We start from the raw sequence: 14,834 nt of genomic DNA on the forward strand, positions 1-14,834 counted from the left end.
CTTTCCTGCTGTGCTGTGAGCGTTTGAACATAGAAACAACTGCAGCAGCCTCCATACCCCCGCTAGTTCCCTCGTAATTCTAAGCACAATTTGTTTTGTGTCTTTCACTTGTTTCATTGTCTACTGATTTACACCGATGGCAGTATTTTGTTAGCACTTTGATGTCTAAAATTTTACCTGTGTCTATACTAGTGACAGTTGCAACTGGGGGGGGGGGCTGAATGCCTATGTCATTTAGATATAAAATTTACTAAATATATGCTAATTAAAACATATATAACTGTAATTTTTATGAAAAATGCACGTCTTCTTATTTCTAATTCCACATCGTGCAACAAAATTCCTATTCTTGTTGCAAATATAACTGCTTGGTCACTGATTTTTCATAAAAGATCAATAAAAATGGTTTAAAATAAAAAGTATAATTGTTCCATCTGTGTGTATTTTAAGCACCACAGAAATGGTTGTAGAACATTCACCTTCGATTAAAAATTTTCAGTGCCAGGAATCGAACCCAGACTACCCACATGTCAGGTAAGAAGTCTACCACAGAACAGTGTAGTCCATTGAAAGACAACAAAGAGTAGTGAATTAAGGATGCTCTGGTGGACCACTTGTAACCCCTGCTCTGTATGTGGATGATTTCTGCATTTGTGCTAGCTCACAGTTACCATATTTACTCGAATCTAAGCCGCACTTTTTTTTCCAGTTTTTGTAATCCAAAACACCACCTGCGGCTTAGAATCAAGTGCAAAGTAAGCGGAAGTTATGAAAAATGTTTGTAGGTGCCGCCCCAATTAACTTCTGCCGTCGAATATATGTAGCGCTACACAGGCATGCTTCGCAGTCACAAAGATAAATACTGGCACCAAAACCTCTGCGTCAGTAACTAAATTAAAAGAAGAGGTAGAAGAATGTAAACATTATGCCATGTATTCATTTGTCTTTGCTGCTATCTCATTTAAATCATGTGTGCCAAATAAACTGCGAAACTAGAGTGAGACAATAGCAAACATGGAAGAATATACATATCATGTCATGTTTATATTCGTATTATTCTTATGCTGAATAGTGATACAGTCAGAAATGAAGCATGGAAACTGACTAGATTTTTAAATCTAAGATGACTCTAATTTCTGTGCAGATTATAATGTACTAAAGAGGCATCTGCAAAGATTTTCAAACGGAGAAAAATTTTCGCTAGACTCTCGTTCAGAACATCTTCTATCATACGCAGTCTCTTACATGGTTCTTGTTGATCATTATCAAAGAAAGCAGCAGTGTAAGTAACAACAGATAACATTCTCTTGCCATTGTTTCGCTTACGAGACAGTTGCTCTCTCTCTCTCTCTCTCTCTCTCTCTTCTTTTTTTAAGCTGCGGTAGCGCGCACAAAAGCAAGCCATAACGTGAGCGGTGACAGGTTGTAAACACTCATTATCAGAATGCGAAAAACAATGCATGACACAGTACAATAATGCATTTTCAGCTTAGAGTGACGTAAACACCTATAACAAAGAGAACGGTACTTACCAGATCAAAGCAAAATAAGCAATCAATTCAAACCAGACGAAGCACGTGAAAAAGGAAGGGTAACCATATAAATACGAACAGGGTGCCTGACACATAGCAATGGCTACTTGGTAAAGCTTAACTGTTAAGCTTAAGACTTGAACCAAACTACTGTACCTGTACCTCCAGGGTGCCATTCGATCTAAATTGTGTCACATATACAATGGACCAACTTTGTTTAGATTTGGAATGCGGTCTAAAACTTTTGTCTCCCTTTAATGTAGTCTGAAATTTCAGGTGCAGCTTAGATTCGGGGAATTTTTTTTCCTTGATTTCAAGTCTCAGTTTTCAGGTGCAGCGTAGATTCGAGTAAATTCGGTAGTGGCCTCTGCGGAATGACAGCTCCAGGGTGCCATCTGGCACACTTCCATATGGATACTTAAACAGTTTTCAGTTCTCCCCCCTTAAGTAGAGGGTGGTGCATTTCTGTCACTGTAATACGGTCCATCTTGATCTGGAGCTCTAGCTTGATGCCCAACACCTGACTGGGGCCCCTGCTTCCATTTCTTGGGTCTTGTTTATGACAAAAAGCTTAGTTGGTTGCCCCCATATCCATAATCTGAATGTTGGCTGTTGTAAATTCAGTGTCCTTTGCATCCTTGCCCACACCTCTTGGGGGTGCAGATCATTCATCCCTTCCCTGCCTTTACTGGGCATCAGTTCTGTCTTGTCTGGACTATGACCGTCAAGTTTATAGACCAGCTGATCCTTCCTCTTGGTCATGGCTCACTATCCTGGTATCCGTTTAGCCACTGGTGCCTTTTGCGCTAGCTCTGTCAAAAACTTCTGGTTGACATTGGGATTCCTCCTCTTTAGATTTGGTGGTCCCAGCTCCTGGTTCCCTACGCCGTCAGTATCCACTCTTCCCTGCTCACCCCTCCTGACCGAGCAAGGTGGCGCAGCGGTTAGCACACTGGACTCACATTCGGGAGGACGGCGGTTTAATCCCGCGTCCGGCCATCCTGATTTAGGTTTCCCGTGATTTCCTTAAATCGCTCCAGACAAATGTCGGGATGGTTCCTCTGAAAGGGCACGGCTGACTTTATTCCCTGTCCTTCCCTAATCTGATGAGACCGATGACCTTGCTGTTTCGTCTCTCCCCTCAAACAACCCAGCCCCAATCCCACCGTTCCTGGTACATTCTTTTTGCGGCTTACTGCTGCCCACCCTTGGGTTGGTTGACTAGTTGGGCTTCGTCTGTCTTCTCTCCGCTCTGATTTTCATCTCCCCTCTTTGTCCTCTTCCTCATGTTTTCTCCTGACCCCATCCCCTTTCCTCCCGTTGTTTAGACCCTTGGTCTCGGATTTGAATGGATCTCTTCTAGGGTTCAAAAGTGTCCATCACTCCAGTCGTGTTCTGTTGTTCGTTCCAAATGTCCTTGTGGGAGTTTCAGGATGCCATTGTTTTTTTACACCGATGGCTCTAAATCCACTGTTTGTGGGGTATGCAGTCACATCTTCTGTTGGCATGGAACACCATCTCTTGCCTGCCACGTGTGGGGTGTTTACTGCAGAATTGATGGTCATCTGTGGAGCCCTCTGCTTCATTAAATGACCCTCACTTGCCTAAGTTGTGTTATGTACGTACTCAATGAGTGGCCTTCAGGCTATCACCAGAAGTTTTCCAGCCACCCTCTGGTATCTGCCGTCCACGTCCTTCTTGCTGGACTTGTTGTTGCTACGTGTTCGATTGATATCCTTTGGATCCCTGACTACGTAGGTATCCCGGGTAATGAACTTGCTGATCGTCTGGGTGGGAGGGTATTCGCCGGGCACCTATGCCCCATTCTCCCTGTCTCGTCCAGAGGTGGGTTTGTGCTGACTATTGGTCTGTCACCTTCATAATGGCCATTCTAGATTGACCCAGGGTTTTTTTACTCTGCAAGGAGCAAACCCCTCCCCCCATCGCCATTTTAGCTGTGAGGCTTTCCTCAGTGTGATTTGTATTTTGCTGGACTATCCCCGCCTTTTGGCCCTTCACACTAAATATGCTCTCCCTCCTTCCTCTGGAATTTGAGTGTTTCAGTTATCATAGGCATTGATTATGATAGCCTTGACCTTGTCTCCACACTGGTCGGGTTCTCCCCATCTTTTCCCTCCATTTTGTTTGGTCTGTTTTGTTTCCCCACCATGTGTAGTGTTTCTGGGGTGCCCTGCTCTCCCTGTTTCCACCCACTCCACTCCTCCTCTTTCCTTTTTCTATTACCCTGACATCCATTTTCTGTCCTTGTTTGCCCATTATCCCTTCCCCTTGACTGGACTGTGCTATTTGTGCTGTTCCTCCATTGATTACTTAGAACATGGGACTGATGACCGTGCTCGTTTGTCGTCCCCCCCCCCCCCCCACCCCCCCTCCTTCCCCCATGAAAAAGGAAAAAAATCAACCAGCTGTGAGGTGAAATTCATACACTTAAATGTTTTCAGAGTAGAATAATGTCAGACTTTCTACTATGTTGCAGTTAATATTGTGTACAATTGCTTTGCAGGAAGATGTGGTGTTGGACATTCTAGGCCTAGCCCACCAGTACGGTTTTGTGGACCTGGAGGCGAGTATTTCAGACTACTTGAGGGAAGCCTTGCAGGTGCGGAATGCCTGCATTGTGTTTGATGCTGCACGGCTTTATGGTCTCACCCATCTGCAAGCGGTATGTGCCGCCTACATGGAGAGGCATGCTGCCGAGATGCTCAGGCACCAGACTTTCTTGCAGCTGTCACCGGTGAGTGCTACCAGTGGCCACTGTCATTGTCAGTGTGTTCTGCCCAGTATTTACGAGGTACAGTGAACTGGATAATATCTTGAACAAAGTTAAAAGATGAACATCAACAAAAGTAAAACAGTGGTGATTAATTGTAGTTGAGTGTCTGTGGGATGATACAGGGTATCTTGTACAGAATTTCTTTCGTGTAATGAACGGCAGCTTACTCTAAATGTAGAGAACATGTAGGTTAATGCAGGTAAGTAAGAAAAACAGTCCTGTAATGTTAGAATACTGTATTAGTGGCCACTGCTTGACACAGTAATGTTGATTAAATATAAAGCCTTAAACGTTGCACAGCGATATGAAATTGAGTGAGTGCTTATGGTCGGTAATAGGGACAGATAGTAGACTTCGGTTTATTAGGAGTATTCTAGGAAGAGGTAACTTATCTACAAAGGAGGCAGTAAATATAACTCTAGTGCAACCCATTCCTGAGTACTCGATTGTTTGTATCCCCACCGTGTCGGATTAAAGAAATATATCGAAGCAGTTCAGTTGCTTGCAGCTAGATTTGTACTGGTAAGTTCGATCAATGTCAAGTACTACAGAAGTACATCATGAAGATACATATGGGAATTTCTTGATGGAAGATGACATGGTTTTTGTGAAACACTAATGACAAAATTTTGAGAACCTGCATTTGAGACTGACGGCAGAAAAATTCTACAGCTGCCAACTTAGATTTCACAAAAGGACTACGAAGACCATGATGTGACACAGTAATAGTAGTAGATGAGGTTTGTTATTTGGGCAACAAAGTACCTGATAATGGCAGAAATATAGAAAGTCTTTCCTGGATGTATTTGGAATGTAGCATTGTGCAGAAGTGAAATGTGGACAATAAACTGTCCAGATAAGAAATTTGGTGCTACAGAAGTATGCTGAACATTATATTGGATAACTAATGAAGAGGTACTGACTCAAATTGGTGAGGAAAGATGTCACAGGATGTGACTAAAACATCAGATTGATTGATAGGTCACATACTGATTCATGGGTCAGTTTGCAAATGGAGGGTAGAGCGGGGGGGGGGGGGGGGAGATGAGATAAAAAATCGTAGAGAAACCAATCCAGTGGTCGAGGTGGTGTAAAAAGGTCCCCAAGACAGCACACTGTGCTTTTGCCAGCTTTCATTTATGGTTTATGGCTGCATGTGGGAACAATAGCTGTCTGTGGAACAATAGCCGTCTACAGAGCTGTGACACCATTGAGGTGTTGCAGTACAGATTTCTTGTTAGCATGCAAACAACTAAATTAGTTCGTCTATTGGTAGTGTTACTGAGTGCTGTGCGGAACACTTACTGAACTTTCAAAATCCAGAACTTGTGAAATCAGCAGTTGCTGAACATAGTCTCACAAATAAACAGAAATAACACGAATAAGCTAAAATCATATCCTTTCCTTCTACACACCAGGATTCTGTATTAAAGAATCAGTAATCAGGATGCCTTTAATGTGGACAGTGGTTTTAATCTTAGCAATGTTTGGAAGCAAGCTCTTGATACTGAGAAGACACTCAAAAATGCACTGAATTATCTACGTTCTTGCGAGATTACTGGCTCTCTCAATGCAGACATAGACACAGCCTCTGGCAGCACGACGTAATGACAATGTACACCAACCGATTGCTAGGGATCTGAAAATGTAGCATATATTTTTGGCGAAATTCGAGACTATCTTTGGAGAAATTTGCATATATAATATTTTAATAAATGATTAGGCCTTTAATTTTAAAGGGTTGTCACACCTCATGCTTGAAAATAAGCCTTAGTGCTTTGAAATTGACTAAAAAAAAGACTGTTTCTGTTGAGAAGCAGTGCCATTTTCATGCCTCTGATTTAAGGCCATTCTCAACATTATTTTTCTTTTCCCTCCCAGTTTGATAATTAAAAGATCTGTAGGGTAGCGATTTTGATGTTTTTCATGGGAATTCGTAGTTTTTCGACCCATAATTCACAATGCTACAGATAGAACCTACAAGGTAGATGACTTGGAAGCAGAACCAAAAATATGTCTATTCACATGTTAGGAGAAGACTCATTGAAGTCAAAATATATTAACGGATTTTGTTTTCCGGTTGCCTTACAGTGCAGAGTACGGACACTATAAATCGGCTCTTGGCCATGAGTGTAAAACAGACTATAATGGGAGAGGAGAGAAGCAGGGTGGGAAACAAGCCCTCTCACAGGGCACCCAGCCTGCATCTATATTTTGTTTTTCTGCAGTAGCACAATCTTTTGCCTGGTCATAGGGATTGCCAATCCCATTTGGTTTTGATGATCATTATCAAACTCCATAGTGGACCAGGATTAGTTTCTTCACTCATTTCAAAATAAGAAAAACAGCCTGCAGCACAGATTGCAAAGCGTTTAGTGTGGGCTAGTGTGCAGTCGCTTGCTGATGCTGGCTGTGCCATAAATGAGGTGGTTCAGACCCAACGCCTGACAGTATTTGACGCAATCACAATTCAGAACACCTGCCACCTAGAACTGCCATCTTAAGGTGTCAGCTTTATAGCATCTTTTGAACTTCAGCTAGTAGGCAAACTTATGTGTGTGTTTGTTCTAAGCTGCTAGGACCCACGATTGAGTCCTAATATGATTGTCCCTTTACATGGATCATTAAACTTCCCACAATTAGTGTGGCACCAGAGAATCAAGTGCAGTGATATGTCATTGCATTCATGCAATTTTTGTTTTGAAAACACATTCTTATGCACATCATTTTTAGAAATCTTTCTCCACTAGATGATCTGCAATACCAATAACCGAAAACTGAGTTCATTTTCAGTGTTTGTATAAAGAACGTAAAGCCATTTCAAAATACGCCTGATAAAATAGTTCATAGGAGTACAGTTCACTGTGAAATAGCATTTATTGTGTAATTTCACATTTTTGTGTTTAGAGTCAGATATCACAACTGTGTTCACATTTAACACCAACTGCGAATTTTGCAGAGTCCCTACCAATAGCTAGCCATGTGTGAACGGTAAATGTTCACCACAACAGCAGTTAAGTTGGTCAATTATTCCTGGCAAAGAGAATTCAGGATTTCATTGAAATCTTGAGATTTTACCCAGATTTGACGTGACGAATAAACTGAGAATGTTTGTACAGTTATGAAAGGGTACTCAGTCAAATTGGGGAGGAAAGAAATTTATGATGCAATCTTAATAAAAGAAGGGATCTGTTGATACAACACGTTCTGAATCGGCAGTTTGGTAAAGGAGGCAGGAGGAAAAATTGGAGGGGGAGACAATGGCTTTAATACCATCAGGAGCTGCAAAAACTGCAGGTTCCAGTAGTCAGGCAGAGATGAAGAAGATTGCACGGGGTAGACTAGTATGGAGGACTGCTTCAAACCAGTCTTCAGTTGAAAATTACCACCACCACCACCATCTCCTCCTCCTCCTCCTCCTCCTCCTCCTCCTGTACCCACAGAAAACAGGAAAATGTCAGTAGTAACCATTTTGTATGGCATGTTGCAGGAAGCCCTCACAGAGCTGCTGTCACGCGACTCCTTCTATGCCCCCGAGGTTGACATCTTCCGTGCTGTGTGCCAGTGGGCTGCAGCCAACCCTGAGTGTGGTGAGCGGGCATTGGGGGAAGTGGTGTCAACAGTGCGGCTGCCCCTCATGTCCCTCTCAGAGCTGCTCGGCGTTGTCAGGCCTGCCGGCCTGGTCTCCGCAGATGCGATCCTCGACGCAATCCAGGCTCGGACCCAGGCCCGGAACTCGGATCTCCATTACAGGGGCATGCTGTGTAAGTTCACCCTTTGCTACATTTTTTGTGAGTAAAGTGAAATTTTACATTTGCAAACAGTGCTGTTTTTAAAACGTGAGTGTACAACCTGTCGCTGTTTGTGTTTGGAGGAATAAAGCAAGGAACGTTCCAGGAAACAAATGCAAAAGTGAAAATTCTTGATGTTACTTCCTCTGGTGTCCAGCTGCCTTGCTATCCATATTTAAGATTCAAATACTACAAAAATTTATAGTTTCCTTCTTGTTTTATTATTATTAACCCTTTCGTGGCTGCTAGCGCCGAGCTTCCTGTCTGCTTGGCCGGCTAATGGGGCAAATGTTTTGTGCGCCTGGCCAGTGGACGGTGGACGTGGCCCTAGGACTGCTGAAGGATGCAGCCACTGTAGGCCACTTGCACATAGAACCCCTTTTCAATATTACTCTTTTTTAAAATCATCATCTCGCTGTACCGTCATATTGGTTGCAGTTTACGGTCACCATGAAAAAGAGCTTCAAAACTAATCTGACCTTTCTTCTAGAAGTTTATTCTGGGTTACAAAAAAACTATTTTAGAGAAATGAGTGTTTTTATTTGTGACTGAAGAATTCTGTAACTTGAGATTTACATTATATACTGCACAAGTACGTTTCAGATCCATAGTTTTGAAAGGAGCCATTCATAGACGCTCGGAACTTGGACAATCTTCTGCTTCATGCAGCAATGAGTGTTGCTCAGAAACTGTATATATTTTGCTGCACTGTTTGCCTTTTGCGGCATCTTATACATCAGTTAATTAGCCCTTCAGCTTACGTATATATGCATCTTTCCTTTTTTGTAGGTTAGGAAATCAAATTGCATCTAGCAGATCAACTCGTAAGCTGAAATGAACCAGGAGCAGGTGACAACTGTAATGCTTTCTGACATGAAAAGCAGATAGTGACAGAATTGGCAGCATTGTTGAAACACAGACAACAGTTATTTGCCATTCTATATTATCCATTTACCTCCTCCTGCACCCGGGTGTACATAATGCTTTTAGCCCTCAGGCCTTCCTACCTATTGGTCATAGATGCATTGCTGTAGCCCCGAAAGAGTTAATCTCCTTTATTCAGTTTTTTTCTTGGTGAGGTGTCAAAAATGTGTGTGTTAATAATGTTAAAACCTACAGAGGCAAAAGTGTGAATACATCGACCCAGTGCCCCCCCACCCCGGGGGGCTTGCCATGGCCAGTTTGTGCTTGGCTATCACGGGATCCCAACCTTTGCAGCATCTTTTCCCTACTGGGCTGCATGTCTATCCTCTTGTTATTCTTTTTCCCCTCCCTTCGGGAACATGTTTGGGGTGTTAGTGGGAATGTACTGTTCTGTCGCTGACGTAAGAACAGTCTCATCACTATTTTTTGTTCCCTTTTCCTTTATTTATTTACTTTCTCCACTTTGGCATTTCAGGTTCTTCTTTTTCTTCTTCCTCCCTGTGCAACTCCTCAGGGCTGGCTCAGGCATCTGATGTATAACAGGTGACTGGGTAACGCATTATTGCTAGCCCTGGGTTGACAGGTAGGGTTCGCACGTACCCCCTGGTACAGGCAAGGCCCAGGGAGCGGTGATAGCCTAAGCTGCTACCTTCCCAAATTGCCAGCTGGTCCCTCTGTCAGGTGTGACCTGAGGTGTGAACAATGACCGAAGTAAGGTGCGCCCCCTTGTGTAGGGGCCCCCCAGTTGCCCCCTTACTTCATGAAGGACATGGCCATTTAGACATGCGACCTCAGATTCAGCTCTGAGGTTGTGAAATTGCCCATTGTCAAGGTAGAATCGCCATCCCCTCATCCAGCTGTGCAACAAGCCATCAAACACTTGCCTCAAGGGACAAAGTCACCAGTTACACTACCTGGCAGGCTGGAAAGGACAGGAGTACTCCCGTGAAGACTTCCTACATCCCTCCAGCCAACCAACACCTGAGTCCTCCTCAGCTAACTGAACAGGCTCGAAGAAGTCCAACAAAGGCAAACGGTCTTCTCCTTCGCCGACTCTAAGATTCTCTTCGACGGTGTCACTTCATGATAACTTTTCCCAGCTGGCCTCCATGTCGCTGGTGTGCACGACCAACCGTTCTTCTGCGTTGGACTCTGCAGACCAACAGCACGAGAATGATAATGCTTCTGTGGACCTCAAGGAGCAGGATCCTCCTGCCTCTATGCCCTGTGTAGCAGCGAATCTTCGCAGGCTGGCACTCGGCAGTCGCCAAGGCGACATACCTTAATTTTTTGCTCATCATGACTCTCCTACAATGGGACATTGGCAGCCTTTGATCCAACAAAGAGGATTTACGGCTGCTTTTAGAATCACAGTGTCCCCTTGTACTCTGCCTTCCGGAAACAAAATTGCATCCACATGACTGCTTTGAGCTTTCACATTTCTTCCCAGTCAGTTTTGATCTTCTCCCTGACAACCCATCTTGCAGCTGTTGCAGTTCGCCTTTTCCTTCGTCTCTTGACATTTTCCCTTTGTACCATTTATATCCCTCCGTCATTTGATGTCAGCAGGGCAGACTTCCTCCAGCTTATTGAGTAGCTACTTCACCCATTTCTGCTGCTCAGTGACTTTAATGTGCACCATCCCCTTTGGGGTTCTCCCAGAACCTGCCAGAGAGGTGATCTCTTGGCTGATCTTCTCAGTCAAAGTAATCTGCCTTAACACAGGAGCATCCACGTTTGTTTCTGACTCCTCTACACACCTATTCCCATTTGGACCTATCCTTCTGCACTGCCCAAGCTTGCCCATCGTCTTGAGTTGTCTGTTCTTCGTGACACTTACTGAAGCGATTATTTTTCGTATGCTATCCATTTGATGACTCCTATCCTACCTGCGTGCACACCCAAATGGCAACTTACTAAGGCCGACTGGCAGCATTGCTCCTCCCTGACAGTGAACACGATTCCCCCAGTTGTGATGACCAGGTGAACTATCTTACAAACGTTATCCTTACTGCTGAAGAACGTTCCATTTCCTGCACTTCCTCTGTACCAAGCTGTTTCCCAGTCCCTTGGTGGACTGAGGCATGCTGTGATGCAGTTTGCGCGCAGAGACGTGCTCCATGTTTTTAACTGTCATCCTATGATGGCAAATTGCATTCATTATAAACTGACGCATACACAGTGTTGTTGCGTTATTTGGGATAGCAAGAAAGCTAGCTGGATTCGATTCACTAGTTCTTTTAACAGTTCCACTCCCTCCTCTGTCGTGTGGGCCAACCTCAGATGGCTCTCTGGGACGAAGATCCATTCCCCAATTTCATGCCTTGATAGTAGCAGAAGATGTCAAAGTGCACCTTATTGCTATTTCCAAAACCTTGGGCCAGCATTTTGTGGAAATTTTGAACTCTTCCCACTATCACCCTTCCTTTCCTCCATCGGAAACGAGCGGAGGAGGCTCGGAAGATATCCTTTTCTTCTTAGAATCGTGAGTGCTACAATTCAGCCTTTACTATGAGGGAGCTAGATCATGCTCTCACTTCATCCCTATCCTCCGCCCCAGGGCCAGACGCTGTTCACATTCAGATGTTGCAGCATCTTTCACTTGCTGGCAAGCATTTTCTGCTTAATATGTACAACCACATCTGGGCAGAGGACACGTTTCTGCGACACCGGCAAGAAGCCACTACCATACACAAACCTAAGTCCAGTAAGAACAAACACCTTCCTTCTAGCTACCTCCCCATCTCTCTCACCAGCTGTGTTTGCAAGGTGATGGAACATATGATTGTGTTTGCAAGGTGATGGAACTTATGATTCATGCCCAACTGGTAGGGTGGCTCGAGTCTCACAATTTTCTAACCACTGCACAGTGTGGATTTAGAGCAAGACGTTCTGCAGTTGACCATCTCGTCACTTTGTCCACCCATGTCATGAATGGTTTTCTGCAGAAATCCCGGACTGTGGCCACGTTTTTCGATTTGGCAAAAGCTTAAGACACTTGCTGGAGGACTGGTATCCTCCATATTCTCTACACGTGGGGCTCACTGGCCGCCTGCTCCATTTCCTGGAGGAATTTGTAACAGATTGAGTTTTCAAGGTCTGTGTGGGTTCTGCCTTGTTGGCACCCTTATCCAGAAAAATGGTGTGCCTCATGGTTCTGTCCTGAGTGTCGTTCTCCTTGCTATCGCCATTAACCCTGTAATGGCCCCTCTAGTGCCGGGCATCTCCGGCTCCCTTTTTGTTGACAATTTTTCCATATATTACAGTTCTTCACAGACCTGTCTCATTGAGCAACATCTTCAGAGATGCCTCAATCGTCCTTACTCGTGGAGCATCGACAGTGGCATTTGTTTTTCCAGTGCCAAAGTCGTTGTATGAATTTCTGGGCACGCAGTTGGTTTCTCCCACTGTCTGTACGTCTTAGGCCTGTTGCTCTTCCATTCATTGAAACTGCGAAATTCCTTGGGCTCATGCTCGATAGGAAACTCCCTTGATCCTCCAAAGTGTCTTAGCTGGCAGCTCGCTGAACACGGTCCTTCAATGTCATACATGTCCTGAATGGTACTTCCTGGGGTGCAGATCGAACCACCCTCCTGTTTGTACAGGCGCCTTGTCCTGCTGAAGCTGGATAACAGGTGCTTTGTTTATGCATCTGCATATTTGTCCCTCTTACACTGTCTCAATATTATCCACCATCGTGACACTCTGGCCTTTTACACTAGCCAGGTTGAGAGTCTGTATGCAGAAGCTGCTGAGCTACCACTGTTCTACTGCCGTGACTTTCTCCTCAGCAGGTACGCACGCAGTTTGTCTGCCAAGGCTGCCCATCCTATGCTGCCTCCTTTGATGACACCTTTGATTGCCACTATGGGATGCATCCCTCTTCTCTGTTACCTCCTGGAGTTCACTTTCGGCTCTTGCTCCAGCAGCTTAACTTCTTGCTCTCTGCAACTTTCTCTGTGGGGTGTGAACCCTTCACCACTGTGGCTTCACGCATCGGCCTATGTTCACCTTGTTCTTCATTCACATCCTAAGGACACTGCTCCATCCTCACTCAATCGCCTTCAGTTTCACAACCTTCGCATGGAACTTTGCAACTGTACGTATGTGTACACTGATGGCTCTCGGACTGACTGTGGTGTCAGGTGTGCCTTCGTCATTGGTGCCGATGTTCTTTGGTCTCTGCTCCTGGCACACTGCTCAGTATTTACAGCATAGCTCTTCACCCTGTATCAGGCCACAGAGTACATCCAGTGACACAGGCTTTTCAATAGTGTCATCTGCTCAGACTCTCTCAGCACCCTTCAAAGCTTGTATGTGCTGTACACTGCCCATCTGTTAGTGCAACGTGTCCAGGAAAACTGTCACTTGCTCACTTTTGTTAGAGCCATTGTGATGTTTATGTGGATTGCTGGTCTTTGCGGTCTGACAGGAAATGAGGCTGCTGACACTGCTGCCAAGGCTGCAGTCCTCATACCTCAGCCCATTAGTTCTTATACTCCTTCTGATGATCTCTGTGTTGCCACCTGTCGGGAGGTGTCATTTGTTTGGCATTGCCACTGGTCCTTGCTTCATGGAAATAAGCTCCGGCTTATTAAGTCTTTCCCAGCTGCTTGAACAACCTCTCGGCCCTCCTGCTGCGGTATGGTCATTTTAACTAGGTTGTGTATTGGGCACTGTCTTTTTAGCTATCATCATTTGTTAAGGGGCACTATCCCATCGCTTCGTACAAATTGCGCCCAAGTTTTAACTGTCCACCATTTCCCACTGTAATGCCCATTTTTTAACTATTTACATTTCTGCTTGGGTTTGCCGTCTGAGTCATCGGCAGTTTTAGTAAACGATATGCGGGCTGTTCATCACATTTTACTTTTTGTCCGTAGTAGCAATATGGCAAACCATTTAAATTTTATTTCTGGACATCCATTTCAGTATGGTGTATTTTATAGACCTTTCTCGATGTTCCTGTTTCTAGCTGTCTCCTCTTTCCTGTCTCCACTTACCTCCCTGTTGCTCCCGCACCACTTACTTCGGGCTTCAGGAGCTACATCCCTGCAACCATCGGGGATATCAGTCCCCAATTCTGAGCTGGAGAAGCGTAAGTCGTCTTCCAGTCCTGTCACTAGGAAGGGGTCCGTTGGGTCACTCCCTCCCCATTTCTGCTGGTGGGAAAGATGACACATGCCAGTGGCTGAAGAGCCCAAAAGCAGCTGGTCGTAGGGCTTCACGTTCACCCTTAGTCCTGGAGACTGATACAGTAAAGTCCTCCCAGCCAGGGAAACCAGGAAAACAAAGGAGTAGCGAGAGAAATGCAAAAAGAAGGTCCTCAATACCAAGGGAATTGCAGTGGCACCCACACCACTGCTACCTATAAGCTCGGCGTCTGCGGATGAGGTGGAGATTCTGGCATCTGCTGAGGACATAGATCCCGTCAGAACCTCACACACAATGGGTGTAGACTGCTCAGGCAAAAAGTCGGTGGCAGCAGCTGACTCAGAGGTGTAAACTGACTTGTTTAATTTTCCATGCCTTCCCAGTCTCACGATGACGACATCCTCCAGTGGAATTTCGGCAGTTTTTTCCACTGCCTGGCTGAACTACGGCAACTGTTAAGATTTACACCTGCTTTCTGTGTTGCCCTCCAGGAAAGCTGGTTCCCAGCAATGCGGACTCCTGCCATCCGCAGCTGTAAGGGATACTACAGGAACCGTAGTGACTATAATAGTGTGTCAGGTGGCATTTGTATTTATATCATAAACTCAGTCTGTATTGAATGTGTGCCCCTTCAAACTC

The 14,834-nt window shown here is 44.8% G+C and overlaps 1 protein-coding gene across 1 annotated transcript in view; it reads left to right on the forward strand.

Annotated features, from left to right (window-relative positions):
- Nucleotides 1–14,834, forward strand: part of LOC126210086 (BTB/POZ domain-containing protein 9) — a 148,485-nt gene that overhangs the window by 78,310 nt on the left and 55,341 nt on the right. The window contains exons 4-5 of the mRNA XM_049939212.1: nucleotides 4,057–4,287; nucleotides 7,817–8,090. Of these exons, the coding sequence (XP_049795169.1) occupies nucleotides 4,057–4,287; nucleotides 7,817–8,090 (505 nt within the window). The remainder of the gene's footprint in view (nucleotides 1–4,056; nucleotides 4,288–7,816; nucleotides 8,091–14,834) is intronic.

The sequence above is a fragment of the Schistocerca nitens genome, chromosome 10 (genome assembly GCF_023898315.1).
Source record: "Schistocerca nitens isolate TAMUIC-IGC-003100 chromosome 10, iqSchNite1.1, whole genome shotgun sequence".
In the NCBI taxonomy this organism is placed as follows: domain Eukaryota; kingdom Metazoa; phylum Arthropoda; class Insecta; order Orthoptera; family Acrididae; genus Schistocerca; species Schistocerca nitens.